Below are 24,803 nucleotides of genomic sequence, written 5' to 3'. Positions count from 1 at the left end.
TAAGTGTGAACAGAAAATAAGCAGAACAAAAACTATGTGCAGTGTTGTATTCATCACATACAACAGACATGTGTGGGAAGTAACTTCCAGCATCTCCCCCCCCCCCCTTTCTCCACACAACCTTCTAGCCATATTTGAACATAAACATGCATTCTATTGTGTCAGACATGCATTGACATTAACTCTGCTTTTATAGGTCTATAACTGGTGGAATGATAAGGAATGATATATTGAGTCCATCATTCTACCAACAGCACTTTGTCATCCAATTTACTGTTTCGAAGAAATTCTGAAAGCAAACATTGGTAATTATGCCAAGTAAAGATCAAAGGTGCATATAAATGCACACAAAGCTGCAGATACATGTATATCATTATTGTATTAAAAGGGTTTATTATACTATATTTGCTCATATTATTTTAAAATATTTTCTGTATGGTTGCGTGCATGAAGGTAGATTTTTTTTTTTATTTATTTATTTTTTTTGCCTCCACATTCAAAGTGTGCTAGAAGCATTATGTTTTTGTCGAGCCCACCGGAGGTGAGGGGAGAAAGGGATCGCCTGCGGCGTCTGTCCGTCCGTCGTCCCTCCGTCCATCATCTGTCCATAACGCTACAAAAACTTGAATAACTCTCTACTGAGGACTTTAATTTCAATCAAACTTGGAGGGAAGAGTGGTTATACAAAGTTACACGTTAAACCAAAATGAAGGTCACCTCAAGGTCAAAGGTCACAGACAGGGGTCAATGAACTTTTAGGGCCCAATGTTAAGTTTTAAGGGCGCGTTTCAATTATGGCTTATAACTTGTGGTGTATCTGTCCGTTTGTGACCAAACTTGGATGGTAGTTGTCCCTTGGGGAGTTGAAGGTCATAACAAGGTCAAAGGTCACAGACAGGGGTCAACAAACTTTTGGGGCCCAATGTTAATTTTGTATAGCGCGTTTAATTATGCCTCATAACTTTTGATCCATATGTCCCTTTGTGACCGAACTTGGCTGGTAAATGTCCCTTGGGGAGTTGAAGGTCACCACAAGGTCAAGAGTCATAGGTAGGGTCGATGAACTTCCGGGATTTAGAAAAACATTAATTTCTTCTACGCGAATAGGCGAGACACATTTTGGCACTTGCCTTGTTGTATGTTTTGTTTGTCCATCTGCCACAGATCTCATTGATAGGATTTCAGGAAAATCCTGTGGTGTTTTGTGATTATTATATCATGTATGACACATGAAATATACATGTATGTGCACTATTTAAATTAAATTTGGGTCTTCCCTCATGTCGAGAGGTCAAAATGTCACTTAAATGTGGTTAAGAATGCCTTTTCCTGGCAAGCTCTAATTTTTTATATTAGCATCCACTGACACTGATATTATGATTTTGAGGGAAGGATAAAAGTGGATGGACAATCGTTGTCATAAAGTGATATTGATGAAGGTCAGGGTTAAATGTCAGTGCACTTTATGTAGATGTGTATTAACATTTATAGTCAAACTTCACCTAAACATACAAATTACAAGTGTATGTATCCAATTGTGAATTATTTTAAGAAATATGATCTCTGTTATTTGCTATGAATCGATCAAATCTCAGAAGTATTGTGCTTTACTCATGTTTGCGTAATCATTAAATGTGTAAATAGAAAAGTGCTTTTTAATGATACTAATGTGTGTTTTTGTCTTCATTCCAACATGCAGTGCGGCCTTCATCATAATGTACTTCTCTCTGGTCTGCTGCTCAAATGTGCGAAGGAACTACCCAGGAAATTTGATTGCTCTCATGTTGTTTGTAAGTGTTCTCCACTCAACATGTAGATATTTGTCTTTCAAACTATAGTTCAAGTGGAATTATTCTAGTTCACTGAATATTCAAGTGGGATTTTTTTAATTCATCTTGATAGATTATTTACCTTTAATATATTTATTTGTTTGATCTGTTTGCATATTCTATCCCCTTTTGATATGTATATATGTATATATGTATGTATGTATGTATGTATGTATCTATCTATCTATCTGTATCTATCTATCTATCTATCTATCTATCTATCTGTATCTATCTATTCCTCTATCATTTATTTATCTACCTACACATAGCTGTGATATAAATTGTATGTTTCTTAATATTAGTAGCATGATAGATAGATGGATAGATATATGGATTGATATTAAAATGGATAGATACATGTTCACCTCCCAACCATTCTGAACTTGGAGGAAAGAATATGAATTTTGACCATTCCCAGCTCTGATATCACTAGCAGTTTCCTATTTTTCTTGATAATTTTACTCTACAGATCTATGGGAACTGCTCTTTCTGTCCTACTTTTTGAACCAAATCATCTGTATTTTTAAGTGAGAAAAGTTGAGAGGTCTGCACATAGATATCTGAAAAGCTCATGAATGTGTGCACAGTGGCAGTCACAGTCAAAGATAGCCCTTCTTCTGTGCATAGTACTGCAATTGATGTGTAATAATGTGAAAGGGACCATTGCGGTGCTGTAAAATGCTGTATTGTTCCTGAATCAGTGGATTTGTTTTCATTTCAGGACCAATGTACTTGTAGTTGACATGGTAACTGCCAACTTTTTTAGCAGCAGACAACAAAATGCCAACGTTGTGGAATACCCATGTAGTGGACATCCCAATACAATACAGATAGAAAAACGACATGGCAATTGGTACCCATTGCCAATGGGCTCTTGGGCATTGAAAGAAACATGATTAAAAGCAATGAAATACAACCTTGATTGTAGATTAAATAGATGGCAGGAAAATAAAATATTAATTTCATGTTTGTTTTCCTTTCGTATTTGAAATTATAGTACAATGCAAGTAGAATATCAACAAAGCTAATGGTACTTGCTGTTACTTGAAAATCTTTGAATGATGAAGGAAACACTAATGAAAAAAAAAAGATCAAACAGATGAGATGAATGCAAAAAATGATTTCTTGCTTGTATTCCTCTTGTATTTGTGTAGACTCTCTGTCTGTCGTACATGACGGGCACCATTGCCAGGTGAGTTGACTGTGCAATCATCATAGAAAATTCTTGCAAGGCAAACACCGCTTTAAGAGCAGAATTTACAGTGGAACTTTCCAGTATATACTGTAAAAGTGATTATTTTTGCGCGACTAATTTTTCGCGCTTGGCCGGGGGAGAAGAGTTTGGCGTGTTTTTATTTTCACGGAATCAAGACATCAACCACTGGAACATATCATGGCATGCAAAAATATTCGTGTGCTTTTATTTTCTCGCTAGTTTCTGGTTGCGCGAAATGCGCGAAAATTTCAACACTGAAAATTTCCATTTTTGCAGTATATGTATGTAAAATGATGATATATGTATGTGGTATATTTAAGAAAGTTGGAATTTGCAACGATGACAGAGGTGAATAAATGTATGCACAGTGTTCCATGGAAAATCTGACAAAGTCGGACACAAGACAACAAATTACTCTTCGTGGCATTTTGTTGCCTGTTTTTGACTCATCAAGTCCTAGGCAGATTGCTGCAGAAAATATCCTCTCCTCGATGAATAGGCTCAGCTCTGAATGTCATGGCATATCTTTTATCACTGAGAGAAAAATTGGGTTGAATTTGTTACATTACTTTAACCCTAACTAGGCCGGGCATTTTTGGGTGTTCTGTGGCCGGGTGTTCTGGGTGTTCTGTGACAACAAAATAAGTTGTCAATTTGAGAGAGAAAACAGAAAAATGAGTTGTCTCTAATGCATTGCCAATTTCAGAATCAGTTGTAGATTTAGCAATTTGGATTCTTCGGAAAGTTATTTAATTAAAACAAATAATTATGAATTGACAACAAAGGCTCTAAATGAAAAGGATTATGTTGTTGTTTGTTTGTTGTTTTACTCTACCATGTGAAATCCTATTAACAATGGATATAAAGTAAAAATTGTAATAAAATGATACAACTCTTAATTTGTCTTAGTCATGTGACTGTTTTCCAGAATGCTTGACCTCACGTGCTCCTTGTTTATTTGTGTCATACTGTAAAAAGTGGATATTTTTGCGCAAGTAATTTTTCATGCTCGGCCTGGTAAGATGGATTTTGTGTGTTCTTAATTCTGCGGAATCAGGACATTAACTACTGGAAAATATGGCGTGGAAAAATATTTGTTAGCTTTTATTTTCGTGCTAGCATCTGGTTGCGCGAAATGCGCAAAAATTTCCACTTTTACATTTAAATTGCAAGAGAGGGAAACAATGCAGCCAGTCCTTGTTACGTCCGAAATTTGTCAAAACACATTCCTTGAAGCTGTGGTGTGTACAGTGTCTGTATGTTTGTTTTTCAGGTATTCATTGTATCATTCATTCATTTATTCATTTCAGCTTTTACTATGTCAATGGTGGGAACATCGTTTTGATCGCCATGGGCATCTGTGCTGTAAGTGTGTGTTGAATCTTTACTCATGGATCCTAACTGTTCTATGTACTTCTTTTTTTGTGTGTGTCAAGGACCGACAGCCCACCCCCCCCCCCCCCAAAAAAAAGGAATAGATAAAAATTGAGTGTCATTGCCTTCTGACCAGCCACATACGTATTTTAAACAGGTCCAGATTAGCTCAACGCATACTCCTAAGAAAATTTCAACTCTGAAGCAAATTGTATTCGTGATGAAACATACCATGAAGGGGCCTGTTTTTTGCTTGCATTTATCAACTTTTGAACATGTACAAATAAAATATATATGTTAGCAGAGAATGTTGGTACTGATCAGCGTGAGGAAGAAATTTTTAATGTGAGAATGACATTCCTACCCTGTATTTTTGCAATTTCTTTCCTCGTTTGTAGTTACATCTAGTAACTTTATTTGTTTGTTTGTTTTTTTCTGGTCTTTGCCATTGAAGGGGATCACCCTTGGTGTGTCACTGTTTGCCATCCAGACGCGATTTGACTTCACGACCTGTGGAGGATTCCTCTTCATCTTCAGTCTCTCCCTCTTCCTTTTTGGCTTCATCGCCATCTTCACATACAGCAGGGTGAGTTCCCAAACACTCCAGGGATGGACCCCCTCTTCCTCCCTCTATCCCATTTAACCCATTCCATACTGAATTCTGAAATGCTCAATACACAGGCCACCAGGTTCCAGTGCAGAATGGGTTAACCCTCAACCCCCTAGCTGCTGTAAATACAATGTAGCCCTGTTCTACAGACCTGTGTCAGCAGCAACTAGCATGCTTTTTTTACGGCAGAGTGCGTTGATACCCTGAAACCACTTGTCCAATGATTAACGGTCACAGAAAACCTCCTTCAGGTAGGGCCAGTGTTTTGCATCAATGCAAATAACTGGCTGTCCTTGTTTGTTTATATTCATTCATTTATATATTTATTGATTTAGTTAGTTTGTTTGTTTGTTAGTTTGTTAGTAAGTATTAGTTAGTTCATTAGTTAATTTAGGTAATAAGTTAGTTATGTATTTATTTGTTTTATTTATGTATTCATGTACTAGTTAGGGATTGATTAATTTTTAATTCATTTATGTTGAAAATTATTTATTCACATTCATTTGTTTTCACTGTTTGTTCATTTGGAAGGAGTAAAAAGGGGCCTGAGCTTTCAATCCTAACAGAATCTTCATCAGAGGCAAAATGACAAACAGGCAGGGAAAGCAATCACATAGAATATAATGGATGACACGCAACAAGCACAGTCTGAGGAGGCTGGGGACAAGGAACAATGAAAACAAAAGGGGTGGGTTAGAAGTCAAAGGCAGGGAGCCAAAAATTGGTATTAAAGGGAAGGGGATTAAATCAAGGGGGTGAACAAACAAAAGGCAGAGGTGGGCCAGTGATGATCCTACAGATCATAGGGGGCAACCTGTGAAGGATAAAGATGAATAGGGAGGCAAGATCAAAGGAGATAAGGAATAACAGGAGAATAGAAAATAGGAAAAGTGTTAAATAGCCACAGCATAAATGAAAGGTAGAGGGGGCTGAACAAGCAGGGAGCCCTAAACCTGGTGTACAAAGATGTGGCTAAAAGAAAAAAAGATAAAAAAATAAAAGTGAGAGCCATCCAACAAATGCAAAGTACAAAGCATATCAACTTATATAACTTATATAAAATTTGTTAATTCAATTATTATTATATAAATTCATTTATTTACTTATATACTTATCTTTTTCCTAAATTGAGTGAGTGTGTTTTGTTTTTTGTCATAAGGGTTACAATCAAACCTGTCTTAGTGGCCACCTGCTTATAGACCCTTTAATATATAATAGACCCTTTAAAGGGTGGTCACCTTCCTAACGGGACCAGTGGCCACTCATTTTGTATCCCGTGGTGAACATCTTACTGCATATAGCAGCCCCAAAGCCATGAGTATGTTGGCTTTTACGTTCATTGCGTGAATTCTACAGAGTTCAAGCTCGGTCACAATCACACAGACATGATTGGCAAACGCAGCTCTTCGCTGTGAAAAGCCGTTTTACCAGTCACTTCACTAAATCTAGACTTCAGTAATGCCGCTGTGAATAGATGCTTTACTGATATTCAAAATGGCCATGACCTGTCTGTAGTGACTACTTGTCTATTCGTGGCCATTTTCGTTGTTTCCTTTGAATGGCCGCTATAGACAGGTTTTGCTGTATTTGCTCAACATTTGCATTTTCATTGGTAAACAACAATACACTGAGATACCTCCCCCCATATGACATTATGTTTTGGTTAGTTTTTTCTTCTATCTTTCTTTCTTTCTTTCTTTTTTGGGCACATCTTTGGTTGCAACACCAAGAACCCTCTGTCACAACTCTTTGTTTGGTGTATGTTTGGGTGTTTTGATGAGTATCCATGTGATACACCGTACTGTGCACTCTCTACCAGATTCAGTGCTTTTTGATGTGTAACATGATGTCAAGTACATGATAGATAATGTGATATGTACAGTAAGGGGATATACAAGTATATCCACATGATATACAGTGGTCATGGAAAGTTTATTCAAGCCAAATATTGTTCGATCATATGCACCTACCGCAGGGCTCAACATTAGCAGTGGCCCAGGGCACGGACACTAAGAATTGATGTCATTCCACCAAATTTCCAAAAATACTATCTTGTGGTGGCCTGATCGAGCACTTAGGATTAAAAATGAGTTGTTGTGTTTCTGTTGATTTTGGGCCTTTACATTTCTTTTCTGGGCCACCAAAACTTTAGATTTAAAGATTTTTGTGGCCCCTATGGGTCACCAGACAAAAAAGTTAACGTCGAGTCCTGCCCTACCTGGGGGGGTGGGGGGGGGGGGGGGTGGGGGGGGGGTGGCATTTCATAAAGCTATTCGTTAAGTTATGAACGACTTACGAGCAACTGGTGATCAGTTCTTGTGCTGAATTATGGAAATTCTGATAGGTATAGCACATCAGAACTGATTACCAGTCGTTCGTAAGTTGTTCGTAACTTTACGAACAGCTTTATGAAACAGGGCCGTGGTACTTTTGACTTCAGTATTGATTGTAAGTGTTTGGTGAGGGGGAAGGGCCGGTATGTAAAAATATACACATACACGTATACACACACGATAATGACTTTTTTTTTAAACCCTGTTCTTCTGCAGATTCTCTACACTGTGTATGCCTGGCTTGCTGCTGTCCTCTTCTGTTTGGTAAGTATAACCTTCACAACGAATTCACAATGAGATATTACTGACGAAAATCTTATTAGATCAAAAGTACAATACCTCTGATGAAGACCAGCTCCAAGAAGTCAAACTACGAGGCTATAAATTCTCTGTTTCTCCTGGCTCTGCCCCAAAGGGTGCCTGAGGCATTTGTTTGTTTGTTTGTTTGTTGTTTTTTTGGGGGGAGTACAATTTATATTGGCCGACAATGAGATCGATATTGCGACTCATCAAATACTGCCTATGCATTGTACTGTAAGCACTGCTGTGTACTCAGTACCAGTGACAAGTGCGGCACCAGTCTTTGACATCATCTCAGTCTCAAACTGACATAAAAGTTATAGTCTACTGTGATGATTGGAATATGTCCTGTCATGTATTCACGCAGTAATGGTTGAACATGTATTTGTTTTGAGTGAGATTTGGCACTGAAAGTGCAGGGATACACTGTACATGTCCCTGGCTAACAGAGAATCAGGATGATTGAGGTCCTACTGCAGTAACAACAAGAAGTATAACAATGTAGCAAGTATAACAATACACCTAATACATAATCATACATAATCATGTATAATGTATTTCAAGCCACATGAGGATTTAAAACTCAAATTTCATATATTTCTTATGTGCACCTATCCAGAGTTTCACTGTATTGTCCACCGCTACCTGTCTTTTGTTAAACTTGTTACAGTTCCTGGCGTATGACACCCAGCTCCTTATCGGAGGCCGCCGCTATGAGCTGAGCCCAGAGGAATACATCTACGGCGCCCTCAACCTCTACGTGGACATCGTCTACATATTCCTCATCGTCCTGTCCTTATTCGGAGGGGGCAAGTGATCTTTGACCTCTGAAGAGCGAATGAGAGAGAAGATGATATCATGTGGTCAGAATGATGAGCAGTGACCAGAAATTCTACTAGCAGCAATGTGGCTATGAATCAGCTGACGTAGTGATCATCATGTCATTTATAAAGCATGTTTAATAATCCTATTTCATGAACAAATGTAATATTTTCATATTTCAAAATGTAGAAATTGTACGATGTCATATGTAACCTTATCTAGTTTAGATCATGGGCAGGGTTCGAGTTATGAAAAAGCAACCATGATAAATTAGTATTTTCAAAATAGTCACTTACTCCAATAGCACTGAACGATTGCCTTCCTGCATTATCAATCTTTGATGCCAAGTGTAGGGTTTGTTTATTTCCCTCTTTAATGTAAGCACCTGAGAATGCTTTGTTATGTTGCCATGGCATTGCTTTTACTTGGCATCTTGTACACATGTGACACTTTTCATAGTATGCAGATATGCCCTGAATAGATCACGCTAAGGACTTATGACAGGAATCACAAACATGAGATAAATACATAATTAGTATTTGCTTGTATGCATAGAAGCAGACACACTCATATATCTGGTGCGCATGGGTGACACTGCAGTGCAGGTGTGAACTTAAATAATTTTGTCTAATTATGCAATCATGTGGATGCCCCATTGCATGTTTCAAACTTGTGTTGCGAGATACAAACTCACTACTCATATTATCGCATTTCAGTGTTTGAACTCACTTGACATTTGTTGTGATGATTCATTTTCTTTTTGCAGAGATTGTGTCATGATGTTGCCATCATCCACATGACATGCCAGAAAAGAATGGAAAAATTCTGATAAATTTTCAGCCACATAATTTGTAAAATGTCTGGCAAATGCATGAATACAAGTGAAAATTAAAGCAGTGCATTGTAGGTGTTAATAGTACTGCAGTTAAAAACCATTGTTTTGCAGTCAAACAAATGCTTCATCATAGTACTCAATAGCTGCATAATACCATGCTTTGCAGAGGGGTTTTTAGCTTGCAGGTAGAGGGACATTTAATCTGTTGCCTTTGGGAGTTTGATATGCTGAATACCGAATCTGCAGAGTTTCCATATTGTGAAGGCTACGGGTTAAGAGATCATTTAAGTGTCTTTCATTGTGCGTCACATTACAAGTCAAAATCTTAGGCAGTTTGACAAGTTACGAGTAGATTTCATTACTTACATTCACATACTGGCCATACTAACCTATGCTATGGATGTGTGTAGGTGTGTATGTCTGTATTCAGTTCAATACTCTCATACATTACACATTTAGTTGTGTCTCAGATTTGTACGGAAATGTTATAAATATTAAGTAAGTATGTAGCATGACATGGCTGATGTGGAGTGTCACATGATTACAGTTAGTTCTCCAAAGTATACCTTATAGCCAGTAAAGGTACTGTGAGACTTATTTTTTGGTGTGATGGAGAGGCTTCAGAAGATATTGGTAATTTATATTAACATTTCCAGTTTTATTTCGCTTGTATTGCAGTATGCATTCATTGTAGCCATTTGTGTTGTCAAATTAGTAATGCCAGCTTGTACTGTTTCATATCACTGAGAATCAAAATTTTAAAAAAAGTATGTTTCGTCACTTATTTACATCGCACTTTGTTTTTTTAGGCTGAAAGGCAGTTTATATTAATATAATTGCACAAGGACTGTTTTGAAACTGAAAGTCAGTATTTAGTTATACTGACTGGCAAGATGTGTACCTCATAAGTTGCTGTAATGGCATTGATATCGTCGCTGCCCAGTGGTACCCTCACTATCCTTTAACTGTTTGTTTGTTTTCTAAACCAAAGCATTCTGGTTCCATTTGAGTACTAGTTTGGTCAGTGTCCACTACCTGTATTGGATTACAGTGATAGACTTATTTGTGGTTACTCAGTAATAATATAATGTATGTTGCCAATCCAAGGCCCCTTTTAATCAAAAGATATAATCGATTATAAATTTCCTTACCACACAGGCTGCCGTAGACTTACTGTAGAAATCAACTATATAATCAATTATAACTCTTCATCAAACATGGCCCAAGAAGATTCATTTGTACATTCAGCATTAATTGTTATTTCAATCAAAATATTTCATAAATATACTTCTTCTCTCAGTGTACATCAACGATATGATTCACAGTGCACTTTGCAATATCATCAAATGAAAAGATGGTTGCTTGGAAATTATCTTTGGTATTACGTGATATCTGTGGGGTGTGGTGATTATTGATTTAATTCAAACCACGAATAGATATTATGAAACATTTTAGGTATAGCAGCTGCATTACATCACTTCATTTGCTTAGCTGTGTCTGGAAAGAGTGCCATGCTATCTTCAATTACGTATCATGATTAGGCTTTTTAAGTGTTGTGGCAATGTACATATACGTATATAAATATATATATAGCTATGAGCATAGTTGTACTAGTATTTGTGTTCTGTATATGTAAAGTCAGTGAAAAGAGAGCTGTTTATCTTATTTGCATGCTTGCACAAAACAGAAATAACAAAGTACATTGGAGTACCCATTCATCTGCATAGAGGCTGTTTATGATGTGAATGAAGGGTAGCATATAAAGCAAGTCAGTTATTCCTTGTAGTGTCAATGTATTGACACAGCTTTGATTACCCAAGAAAATACCTCATGAACGCTCATACTTTGTAGTTCCAAAGTGACTGCTTAGGGCATGTGATTGTACGTAAAATAGCTTTTATTATTGCAGTTGTTGCGGATAGGCCGAGAGGGAGATGGTTGTACTGTTTGGTTACCACACGCAGCTGGTCATTTTTATTTTTCGCCAGAAAGAAAATTGAAACCTGAAGTAACAAGTAACAGAAGAGGAACAGTGTATTGTCAGCTGAGCATGACATAATGAATGAATGTTTCTCTGCACACTTAGAAGCATAAAAACAGGACCGTGGAACATTTTATAGCGGGGGAGGGAAAGCGCTCGTGGTTGGTCGGGTTAACCAAGGGGTTCAACGCACCTTACCCCCCTTCCACATAAAGAAACTTGGGCTGGAGCCCTCTAATTTCATGGGTTTTCTTGCATTACTTTAGTTTTCTTCTTCTTCTTCTTCTTTTTTTTTAAGAGCCAAAGTGTAGAGTAGCTGCCACAGGCCCCTTGGTCCATAGCTTATGTACTTGTGTGTTTCAAAAGATACTTCAGACTTTACATTGCATTTTGTTGTAAAAAGGCGACAAGTGAATTAGAATAAGCATTAGTTATGCAACTGTATCCGTTTATAAAGATTGGCTATTGGTAGGATATCTATGTACAAATGATAGTGCGTTTTACAGCATCACGCACGAGAACCTGATGCTGAAGCAACTCAAAGGTTTTCAGTTTCACCAGATGGCAGTGCACATGACTGTGTGAAGACGAAGCGGAAGGAGAGACGGAGCTAAAGAGCTCTATAGCAAGTGGGGCGGGCATCGCGTTGCAGAATAATGTTAGGGGTGGGATTACCCATGAAGTATGGAATGGCACGACGGTAGTTGTGCGCATTGTAGTTCAAATATAGGCAATAGAGTGTTGCCATTTAAGCAGTTAAGCGACTTGCTAGGGGTTAAGAAATAAATAAATAAAGCTATGTCCATGTTTGCCATACCTTTGCTTTATCAACTACATGCACTATCAGGACATTCAGACATCTGTGAGAAGAAAAGAAAATGTCCCTTTAGATCATAAGCAGTTTTGTTTTTTTTTTGTTTTTTTTCTCTCTGTAAACCCTATTCCTCTTTGGTATCTTCATGTTTCATTATTGTGCAATGGAATTTTATAATGAGATTTATCAAACTATTGTTTTTGTTTTTGTATTTTTGCCTTTCTTTTCAAGTACCGTGGCAGTCTACAAACAGCTGAATGGAAACTCTTTCGAAATAATAAGTCTTGTATGGTTTAGGTCCTTTGGTTGTCAATGTGTTACACTTGATACGAATGTGCCGTGTTGAGATGGAGAAATGTACATGGGATGATAAATTATGTGGTCTTATATTGAGTTGAATAAATATGTTTGTACGTGGTGCATGTATAGTCATCAAAAACTCGAGTCGTACGCAATTGTCATTATTCATTGTATACCAGATGTGCTGATGATGCGACTTGTCTGTGTTCTCGCTGCTTTACATGTATGTCAACGTAGAGTGTATTATTATATACTCTCAAATACCCCCCAAACGATGGATATACAACCGTAGAAAGAGTAATGAGTGTTTACCCTTCAACATACATACATGTATTTTGTCTCTCTTTTTTTTTTTAATATAATCGTAGTCAAACGTACCTAATACGCACTTGCACTATTAAAAAGCACAAGTAGCAATTTCTGGTGATTGCCACTTAGCACAGTGTGGTATGCATACTGAACTATTTACTAACGTAGTAAATCGCTGGGTATGTTCATTTAGTCATGTTCTTTATTTAGTTATCTGGTATATTCATTTATCTATATTTTTTTTTGGCTGTCGTTGATGATGGTAGTGGTGATGATGATGATGATGATAACCTTTCAAAACACAGCAGTTCTCGCTATAGGTCGTGCATTCTGTCAACCACAGCTTTACGGATTTCCTCTGCATTCCTTACAATAGTTACGAATTAGTTTGGAAATGAAGTGAAGGTATGGAATTAATCAGCAATCTACAGTTTACTGAAATATTTGTTACTGATTCCACTGCGCGTGTCTGTCACGGAGGGAGGCTGAATGTGGGTAATGTGGTTTTATTTTGCAAACGTCCATCTCAATCAAGTCCGGAAATAATTGGACTTGACCTCGAAAATCGGCAACATACGATTTCGTAGAAGGACAGCGTGGCTCACCCTGTGTTACACATGTTTCTCATAATAGAAGAGTCTTCACTCTCCCTGTTTGAGTTTGGTGGATGGCGGAGAGGGTTGAAGTAGCGTGACAGGACCAATAACCACCCTTCCCCCTACACACCCCCACACACATGTACACACACAAATTGGCCTATACACACACAAGTCAAAGAAGGGGGGGGGGAGGGTGTCATGGATCTCTAGCTCTCCCCCCCCCCCCCCTCCCTTCTCGCTGTCCTCTCTCTACGCAAAATTGTACTTACACCACGAATCACTATGTGGAGGGAGCGAGGGATAGAACAGGGGGAGGAATACATCGAATGAATTAAATCGCATCATAGCAGATTAGAAGCCATTATAAATTCTATGCCAAGTTAGCGCGATATTACTGAAGAGAATCCGGCCTTCATAATCCGTTAGCCACAATACCCTTGACACAGCTTCATCGACTGCCATGTTTCATTAGCACATTTATATCTCCCTATGCATTATTTGCACTCACATTCACTTCGAGTCTGTTGTACTGGATGAGTAACTCTTGACGGCTTTTCTTTTTCTTTCTCTCCATCTTTCTTTTATTTTTTATTTATTTATTTATTTATTTTGCCGCCAAAATAAACTTTGCGAGCATGACTGACGTATGATTCGAGCCCGTTATTCGCTGGATGTTTGATCAAGCGCAATAAATGCTAGATATGCCTCGTCTACTGAGTATAGTATACAAACCGCAGAAGTTTCTTTTTCTTTTGCAAACATAGGAATTACGAAGGTTCACGAGGGCATTTCAGATAATTGGAATTTCTCTCATGATGGCAGTTAACCTTCATGCTAGTTTTCTCACTTGTTTCAATGTTATCTTCCACCTTTTATCCATAAGAGTAATCATGCATTGCATTTTTTTCCACTGATACCACCCCCTTCCCATCCCCCCCCCAAAAAAAAGGACAGATTGTGAGATAATAATTAGGATGTAGTATTTAACATTAAGTAATACTCGCATAGGCAGGAAAACAAGCATTACTATGGCAGCACTGATAACATAAAGACATTTGTCGAAGATAATAGGTCTGATATTGATTCGCTTGATTTGAGTCGGCATCAAAACATAATGAGCAATGGAGGAGCAAATCAAGCACATAAACCACGTTGTAAAAATTGTCGAAGCATTGACAAGACACTGATTGATTCACGCTGATGGAGGGAGAGTAAAAAGGCAGTCCTTGTTTGTGGTGTCTTAACAATCCAGGGGCGGATCCAGGGAGGACCGCAACCGGCGCACGCCCCCCCCCCCTTTATTTTTTGTTGAAACAAGAGAAATAAAAAGAAAAAAATGAGGGAGGGGTACGTGCGCCCCCCCCTTTAATTTTGTAAACGCGCCCCCTCTTTACGAAATTCCTGGATCCGCCCCTGCAATCATTATCACTAACATGACCTGTGCAGTGTTCAGCCTTTTCTCATTGAAGAGGTTATTTCCAAACATGATTTCGATCAACTCAATTTAGTCCAAATCAATGGGCGCAATTTTAGCCAAAATGTAACCATTATGTTCCTGATCGTTCTATTCGTTAACATGTGCTGAGGGCAAGAACGATTTCCCCTGTGTTTTGCATAATACCTCCAAGTTGATTATCATAATTATTTACTTTGCAAAGATTATAAGGCCATTTCACCAAAATGTTTAATTTCAGTCCAGGTCTTTGTGGAGGATAAAAATCGCATAATAATCGAAAAAAAGAGGGGGGTGTAGTTCAATTAGCAATAATAATGATTGATGATCAATCATTATCAATGACAACGACACGCATCACAATAACAAGCACATAAAATAGAATTACCCATCTTACCTTATAGAAATGAGGGAGATAATAACCATGAAGTTCAAAGACCTATATTATGTAAAGAATTCTCTGGAATGGCCGGTTTTATGGTCATGAGGTGCTCATTACCGCTGTTAATGGTTGCGGTTCAGCAATGGAGTTTGCCTGGACAGGTGCCGTAGAGTTTGCTTGGTCCGTAAGCAAACTTCACGAAAGAAGACTTTGGTATGATTGATAATTGTCGTTGTTTTGTAGTCTGCTTTCAAAAGCATTTGGAAACAATAAAGCATTTATTGACCCTTTCGGATCATTGGTACATGTACTATACGCGGTACTGTATTATTTCTATCCGTTGTTCAATTTCGAATTGGTTGTACCACAGTGGTAAATGTACTCCGCTCAGAGCTTTATTATGACGTCTTTAGTCGTTGAGGGCTCACTTTAACTTGACACGCTTTGCTTTTTGTCGAACACGCAGCTGACATCCCAGCATGCGCGAGAGAGATCTCGTGTTCCACTCATTCCAAAACCACAGCTAAACCCGGTGAACTCATAGCGCATCCTAAAACAAACACTCAGGTGTTCATCTAAGGGGAAGACTTTTATGGGGCGGTTAAGGAGAGGGGAAATTGTGTGCCACCTTTAATTCATGTAGATTTCCAGTGAAAGTTACTTAAAAAAAAAAAAAAAATCTCTATGCCTTCATCACTGCCAAGCAAGGCTGTGATGGCGGATTTCAGTTAAAACAAATAAAAACATATATTCGTTTTCATCTCATCAAAGATATCAAGCAATATATAGGCCTACACATTACACTTCATGTTTTGTGATATCAAACGGCAGGTCAATGGTTTTGTCATGTTTGATTTCTACTTTGCATCCTTCTACCTCGCCATACGGTATGTAGTAATTATTGACTTTCGAATTATCTCGAGTAAAAGTCGCAATCACATGAACATAAACACCCACATAAAGCACACACACACACCACGTATGTACATTACATATATATATATATATATATATATATATATATATATATATATATATATATATATATATATATTGTTTAGTTTGTTTGTTTTTGCCTTTTTTTTTTCTTCGTTTCCATTTGGAGAGGCTCCATGGTTTGGTGTTATCAAGGAGGTACTACCTAGTACCTCCTTGGTGTAATTGACCTGCTGTGATGTGCATCTTTCACCCCAGACGACAGCGCAGCGGGAGATCAGCAAAGAACTCTCTGTCATCTTCCAGCAGAGCCAAAAACCAGAGGGAACAGGAGGAGGGTCGAGATTCTAGAATTGCCATCTTCGTTCTATTCACGGTCATTCTCTCCAAGCATTTCGAGTAAATTCCACGACTTCGACATTGCAGTACTTCAACAGCATCGCTAAAACACAGGTCAAAGTATACCCTTCCTTACCGTCGCGGCGAGATTTCTCAGCGGATAAGAATGCAGCGGAGCAAGCGAAACAAGAACATCCACAAAGAGAAATTTGGTATCGTATACGTCGAAGGACTGTAATATACAGGTATTGTATCACTGCATGATTTATTTCTTCGCTCGTCGTTTAGGTATTTTGGTTTTGGTTTATTTTTGTCCTTCGTCAGCGCCCATAACGCACCACTTCGTTGTATTGTTCTGTGAGAGATCTGGTACACATTAATGCGTGAACATTAAACATTCCGAGATCATAAATACCACAGAGAGAGTTGAAAAGGACACATTTTCAAGTGTAGAATCGTGACTGTAGTGGTTTCGAGTGTTAATAGGCCTATTTGCCGTTTACAAAAATAAACAATTGTGTCAGTGGCTGTGGAAACTAAAGTCAGACACGCCAGCACCAAAACCTCTGAATATACATCATGTATGCATTAAAACTACAACAAAATATAATTTTCTCGGCATTGTTTGAAGTCGGTCCTTCCAGATAAAAACAATTTATTGATCCCTGTCGATGACCGATACTATCATCTTGATGATAACAGACACCTTTTGTTACTATAGTCACGTTCAACATAATTTCCTTGATGAAAATCGCTTTTGAAATGGCTGAAATATCAAGAAAAAAATCAAAGACTGTAGTGGTCCTTATAAAAGGTGGGTCCCAACTTTTGTTAGGACCACTTATGGTGTTACTTTGTTTTTTGATATCTCTACAATTTCAAAACCGATTTTCCTCAAATAAACTTTTAATTCCTCTTCGAATGGTTTGCTCTTTAATGTTTTATATAAGTAGTTTCTAATCATGTCGCAAAATGTAATCTGAATACCCCATCTCAACCAAAACTATACACTGTATACTTTGAGGGAAACAGAACCTGAGGTTGCTGAAAATGCTAAGTCTTTCGCTGAGAAGAAAAAAAAATCATTGGTATCATAATTATAATTATGACGATGTTACTACCGTTATTATTTTATTGTTATCATAATTAATGATGATACCGTCGTCGTCATTATCTCTGTCATGGATTGCCTTTCAGTCTTGGAGGGTTAAATGATTGTGGGAGGGACGAGTTACCTGCAAATATGAGGTAACATTGCAAGAGGGGCTTGGGTTCTATACGTACATTATATCATTCATGATGAGGTTTGTAATGTGACGGTATCGGGTAGCCGATTCGATGTGCGATAAGGTGGGTCGCCAGGAAGGACTGTTGATTATGGGCACGGCTTTTGTTTTGCGTTGGCACTGTGGCGTGCACCAAAACACCACCAGCGAACAGAGAGCAGAGTTTGTGTTTGTTTTGATTTGAAGCTATTGTAATCGATATGGCTTTGTTTAACGTTCCATCGGGTAGAGTACATACATATGGGCACGATCTCGAAGTGTCGGCGAGAAGAAACATTGTTGCACGGATTTCCAGTGTTTACATTGATTTTATTACAACTTGTTTTGAGAGAGGCTCTCAAACATGTCAGAAGCGCATTGCTATCCCGTTGTCGTCTTATTGTGTTTAACTGATTACGCCATCCATTATTTCTCGTTGCTTCCGGATAATTTGATGAGGAAATCACATCAAATCACTCCCTGCTACTGACTGAAATTCTCACGAAGTTGCTAAATTCTCCTGCACGGACAAAATGAGAAAAACTCAAACAACAGTTTTGAATAAGCAAGAAATAAAACTGTAGTATATAGGCCTATACTGCTGTTAAGATTACTCGATCTCGGAATGGCTATTCGAATAGCCTAAACTAATCCAGACCGATCGAAATTGACACGTCAGTGGGAAGTCTTAAAGGATTAAAGTCCATTGACTGACCGGAAAGGGCCGGTCTCGCTTCTCTCGTGATTTTATTAGCGTATGTAACGACGGAAATAGACCGACCCTTTAATACATTCAAGTCTTGCCATCTTCATGTGCAGTGAATTATAGGCTCTCATGCACCAAGCATGCTCACCAAAGGAAAGACGGTATAGCCCCGGTGTACATGTCGCTTCAACAGATAACGATATCTTTTTTAAATGTATACTTTGTTTTGTGATTACGAGTAATCTCTGTGTCATCGCAGGGTTAGGAACTTATCGGAGTAATAATCAAAAGCACATCCTCCTGACTTTCACTTCTCATGAGTACATTGACATCTAAAGCTCATAGAATGAGGTAATGGCGGGGTCTATATTATTTTCTGCGCATTGTTTATGTACGCCTATTGGAAGAGCTCTACTCTTGCTCAAGGGGAAGTAAAGAAAGAGCTGGAGTCTATTTCCATCAATTTCAAAATTTAAGTACTCGTAGTGTCAACTTTACAATGACTTTTCAATGTTTGTTTGTGTGTGTGTGATTGTACCGCTCTTTCACCCCCCGCATAACGCGAAAGTATCTCGCATGTTTCAAGTAGGGAGAGCATCTACGTATCTTTTAAAGACGCAAGCTTTTTTGTGAGCTCATATTTCAGCTCAGTGCTTGTAATTCTATAAAAAAAAAGCAAACAAAATACTGGGAAAGAGGAAGAGATGGGGGATAGGAAGGGGGGAAGAAAATGGGTATAATTAAGGAAGAGGACTGGATAGAAAGAAAGAAAGAAAGCCGGACAAAGAGAAAAAAAGAAAAAAGAGAGAAACAAAGACAGAAAGAAGAAAGAAAGAAAGAAAGAAAGAAAGAAAGAAAGAAAAAAGAAAGAAAGAAAGAAAGAAAGAAAGAAAGAAAGAAAGAAAGAAGAGGATCACTGACGCATGCGCGGTTGTAGTGTATGTTCAGAGGGCCATACAGTATTTGACAGTAGTTGCTGGACGTAAGACAGGGTGCTACTGGCCAGTTGTATGTAAGCACTCATGTGACGATTCTGGAGATTAGTTCTATACCAACGCAACGCTCGGTGAGACTATGCCCAGGCTCGTGCACTTCTCGGGTAACCGTCGAGCCACACGCACGCACACAGCTCACACTACACAAGCTTAATGCTCACAGAGGTTTTGCGCCCAGGGGGATCGGATCGTCCGAGGTACCTACCACTAGTCGAGTCGATGTCTTGCAGCGTACTACTAAGCTCCCTGGTACTGCTTGGGCAAGCATCGGCCATGCAGGCTTGATTAGTGCTTCTTCTTCTTTTATGTTTTCTTTACGTGGATTGCATCAACAATCTGAAGTTGAACCCATTTGAGGATTAAATAAAGAGAATGGATTTTCAGGGGATTAAGACACTGGCACACGCCTTGCTGTGATTAATTTCCGCATTTCACCCAAACTGTTAAAGGTGTGAAGAAATCTCGAAGTTTCGCGTATCTTCGTCGTCTACTTGCTGAGGGAAATGATAACATTCATTAAATAAAAAGGAATAGATAGTGCTCTCTTACCAACTAAATTCCTTATCACGATTCTATTTACTATCTGAATGTATGGACAGCATTTCTATATTTCTCTGACTTCATCATAGTGCGTACCGCGGATTTATGGGATTGCCATAGGAGGTTCACAGAGCAGGTGCCGCAGACCAAGTTTAGTCTCTTTGTAACTCAGTGCACCATTTTCATTTCTGTTATTTTTATCCCTGATTGTGCATGGACTTGTTTTACAGCTGTACCTTGGACGCAAATTATCGGAAGACAATGGCATCGCGGAAGCGAAATTTTATGAGCTCGTCGGGGAGAACGTCCCGAGGCCTCTTTGGTATGGTGCTGATGAGTCTGTTTCTGGCATCGGAAGGTTGCATCCTGCTCCATGTCAACTTCGAGCCGAAATCAGTGGAGGAGCGAACAGCCCTGGCGGACGTCATCATCTCTGCCACGGTCCTTCGCGTTCTGCGGGAACAGCAGATGTGGGACGGCACGTATCCGGCCGACGTGCTCGTGGCGGACGTCTACAAGGGCTACGAGCTGTTCGAGAATGCGACCGCGCTGCCGACCGCGGATATCCCCGCCGAGTACAGGACGTACTACCCCCATGTTTACCGCGTCGGGCGGTTCGGCGACCCACAACAGTGCTGGGCCGAGGTGATGGAGGGGAAGAACTACATTTTCTTCTTGACGACAGACCCGTCTCCAGGGGATCTTGAGGCTGGTGCTTCCGCACGGCAGGATGGAGTCAGGCTTGTCGCCAGCTATGACGACGTCGCGGGAGCTGCTGTCAACTACGACACTGAGACGGAGGAAAACATGCTCAAGATTTTGGGTGAGTGAAACTTTTGAAGTGAATCTTGTCTCTATCTATCCTTCTCTATGTCTGTCTCCATCCCACCATCTATCTTTGTGTCCGATTGAGCGCACAATTTGTATGATTGTTCGGAGGTCTGCGTGCGATGATGCAAGTCCGTGTAGACCTGCCGTTTCACGCATGTGACAGCAGAAAGACTGATCATACCTTTGCTCCTGTATGTATGCTTAAACTCACCCCTTCCCCTACCTAAAACTCCCATGGGTTGTCAAGGATCCCTCACACCATTTTATTTGTTTGTTTCTTTGTTTGTTTGTTTTGACGTAACAATAGTGAGTATTCGATACCTGATAACATCATGAAGTTGAACAATGCGATATTCTGGACTACATCATGTGTCGAGCTTGTCCTCCGCGCTACCGGAGGACAGAGGATTCCGCTTTTTTTAAAGTGCCATAATAATTATTTTCTCCGTCATGCTTCTTGTGAGGAGGGCAATAACGGCACAGTGTGAGTTTAACGGCTTTAAGAATATTCCTAACGTTTACCAATGACATTATTTGCGAATTTCACCTTAAAAATGTGGTAAGTGCTAATGAAAGCTTGAGTGCCACAAGAAGTGTTGCGACAGTGATGATTGTGAAGAAAAAAAAACCGATGAAGATGGTTACCGTATGAGGACATGTGAAGGACGGGATAGTTACTGTAATGACGGTACTCAGCTCAGGTAGTCATTTGATAACTGATATCAAAGACCATGTTGCTGTTGCTGGTGATAATTATGATAACATTGCCGATGAAAATGAGAGTATAAGTGTAATCTTGATTTTGGCTTTCATGTGTATGCTAAAGGATTATGATAATTGTTGCCATGGAAACAATTATCACAACGAAGTGGATGGTGTGGAAATTAGTTGAACCTCACCATCGCCCATCGACTAAATTTTGGAACTCTCATTTAAAATCATATCGCATATGACTATGTTCGTTTCGCAGTAGAGAAAGGAAAGATACTGGAAAGATGCAAGTGAATATTTTATAAGAAAACAAGGTGTCAACCAACAACTAGATGTACAAAAGACAACAACAAAAACAACACAGGAAACTCAAGTCACAAATAATTTCATAACAGTGTGACAACCGAACGAGAAATGATTGAACTTCCTTCAGAAAGCAATGATAGACTGTGTTTTTGATTTTGTTTTGTATGTGTATTTCCTTTCAGCCTTCTAACCGTTGTGGTGAAATATTATACAGGTATGTTATGCGCGCATCCCCCACCAAAAATAAATAAATGAATACATAATAATAGTATATCTGGAGGTTTCCCCTCCTGTTAACTTGAGTTTAGTCCGCAATATCATGATATGAAAGCTGGTGTTATACGAGTGTTGCCTTGCAGTCATTTCTATATGGTGATCCTTGCCCAGAAATAACCCTTAACATGCCTGAAAAGTTGTTACTGATCAAGGACAAGACGGCGTAACTCAAATGAGACAGGGAAACAAGCGAACACTCCGTTTTAGGTGCAACTGCAAAATATCATAAGTGTGTATATAAAAGCAAAATTTAAGATTCACAATCAAAGACTCTACCTCCATTTTTTTCCTGTGGTAGCGAATGCTCACTACACGGTAGGTAGCATTTGAGTTGGAATTGACAAAAACAGATAATTGATTGAAGGCACTATTTGGCGATAAGTTTGCACAGTCTCAGCAAATGTATGGGAAATGCAGAATAGTTGTGAGATTGTAAGAGAGGTATATGTATAACAAACAGTGCTGCAATGTTGTTCTTCTTACCGTGATCATTGATCTGGAGCGTTTAGTTCCATTTCTTAATTTTTCTTTCTTGCTTTTTTTTTTGTTTTGCCTGAAAATTTTCAATCACGATGTGAAACCCATAATGAGATCGACCCAGATCTCATGAGATGATCGATATACGCGAAATCCTGGATGAATGTTTCTTTGTAATTCAAATCAATGAAATAGAGTAAATATTGAGATAACATATCTAGTGACCATTGCAACATGACTGAACAAACAAAGATGGCACTCGAATAGATTGATCGAAACAGAAAATAAAGCACTGCAATGTGACGTCACCTAAAATGAATAAAGTAGCTAGAGAATGAAGTTACATTATGACTACTTACTGACATCAAACAACCCTAAACATTACAGATTCTCAGTTTCCAGAAAGACATCTGATTCTCTGATCTGTCCCGTGCATTTCACTCCTTTTGCTTCAAAGAACTATCTCCTCATGATTTTGTCTCATCTATCAAAAACCGCAATATTAAGGGATTATTCCTTGGTATTTTCGTTCTCGGCCTCATTATCATAATTATATTGATTATTGCGGCTCCTTCCGTCATTTTCCACTCAACTTGATTTATTTGTATTGGTTGTGCGCACAACAATCTTGTGTGTAACTTTTTGTATTCTATATCTCAAGTGAGCATGCAGGTCGCTTTTGCACCTGTCATTGCCTCATAAGACTCGATTTGAGCATTATTCATACGGATGCATTCGAACAGATAATCGTGGGACTATACCGTGATTCTTCCGTAGTATACTTCGTGATCAATCGCTCATGAATGACGGATGTCACTGTTAATCAGGCATAAGATGATGGCTATCTGACAGATCTAAATGTGCAGAAAAATCAGAGAGAGAGAGAGAGATGGGGGCGGGGGAGAGGAAGCAATTTTGACCCAATTCACAGCCAAATTCACTCGCGTATAATTATCAATGCACTAACGCTTCAGCCAGGTGATGCTGTTAGATATCACATTATGATAGGAATTAGTTTTATGTACATCTGTTTATCTATTTTGTCTATGTATGTGCTATGCATGTACGTATCTATCTATCTATCTGTCTGTCTGTCTGTCTTTCTGTCTGTCAATCTATACATAGTTATATCTGTATATCTATCTATCCTCTCAAGTGTATAATTATATGGATGTATATGAGGAGAGAGAAAGAGAGAGAGGGGGAGGGAGAGGTACTCCCTTTAATCGAGAACAGAGAGGATCAATACGAGGGCAGTATTGTTATGGCGGGTAAATATGAGACACTCGGTGTGAAATGTCAGTCATTTTAAAGCTGGCCATGGGTAGAATGATCAGAAAAGGAATGTGGACCTGCAATGTATTCCACACCTCCCTCGTCGCAGATATGGCGGCATTTGTCAGGAGCAGGGAACAGTCGAATATTTTCATCGAATCGGATGTCGCGACCGCGATACGTGTGTACCATATAGGCTCGGTAAAGTCACTCTCGGAACATTTTAAGAGATTGAAAAGTCAGTGGAAGTCGGTTAAAAATCAGGCCCGTAACTAGGATTTTTATGGGGGGTTCAGAATTAGAAAAAGTGGACCTTTTTAGTTGAAGTTCATGTTCAGTTCCGTTATTTTACACATACCGAGCAATACCAAGGAGCAAAGGGGGGGGGGGAGGGGTTGTCCGCGGAGCCCCCTGACCCCTTCTTTCGTCCCTTTTCCCCCTTTTCTTCTTTTTTTTTCTTCATTTTGCTCTTCATGAATTCATCCTTTGCTTATATACCACTTCTACCTCTATAAGAACTTCTTTCCCGTCTGCTTCTTCTTCTCCTTCTTCTCCTCCTCCTTCTTTTTCTTCTTCTTCTTCTTCTTCTTCTTCTTCTTCTTCTTCTTCTTCTTCTTCTTCTTCTTCTCCTTCTCCTTCTTCTACATCATCATCAGCATCAGCATCATCTTCATTTTCCACCTTCGTATATCATCCTTCCGTGCCAACCTCTTCTTCACTCATGCCTTCGTTTTGTCTCTTCCTTGTATTCTCAAGAGAGTCGACCCTTAAACTTGCCCGGGTTAAGATGATTTGTAGGATGAGCATCCATGTATGCCGCTAATGTTTGAAAACCCCGAAACCAGATTTTGCTAATAAGTTTAATTCACTGTGAATAGGTTCGGCTCCCTTTGCGGAACGGATGTGGGAGTGAAACATGAAATCAAATCCAGCGCTTAGTTAGCTAGACACCCAGACGTGTGCCGGTGGATCCTCCGACAAATTAGATA

General features: G+C 39.0%; 1 protein-coding gene across 2 annotated transcripts in view; it reads left to right on the top strand.

Moving 5' to 3' along the window:
- The window catches only part of LOC139734846 (protein lifeguard 2-like), a 34,000-nt gene extending 25,284 nt beyond the window's left edge, over positions 1 to 8,716 (top strand). For both annotated transcript variants that reach the window (XM_071645631.1, XM_071645630.1), the window contains exons 7-12: positions 1,700 to 1,790; positions 2,984 to 3,021; positions 4,356 to 4,410; positions 4,874 to 5,005; positions 7,579 to 7,626; positions 8,333 to 8,716. In XM_071645631.1, the coding sequence (XP_071501732.1) occupies positions 1,700 to 1,790; positions 2,984 to 3,021; positions 4,356 to 4,410; positions 4,874 to 5,005; positions 7,579 to 7,626; positions 8,333 to 8,479 (511 nt within the window). In that variant the 3' untranslated portion in view covers positions 8,480 to 8,716. The remainder of the gene's footprint in view (positions 1 to 1,699; positions 1,791 to 2,983; positions 3,022 to 4,355; positions 4,411 to 4,873; positions 5,006 to 7,578; positions 7,627 to 8,332) is intronic.
- Positions 8,717 to 24,803: the final 16,087 nt, after the last annotated feature.

This window comes from Diadema antillarum, unplaced genomic scaffold (assembly GCF_040938485.1).
Source record: "Diadema antillarum isolate AM-2024a unplaced genomic scaffold, OU_Dant_1.0 seq00000550_RagTag, whole genome shotgun sequence".
Lineage (NCBI taxonomy): Eukaryota > Metazoa > Echinodermata > Echinoidea > Diadematoida > Diadematidae > Diadema > Diadema antillarum.
This window is presented reverse-complemented; position numbering and strand designations above follow the sequence as displayed.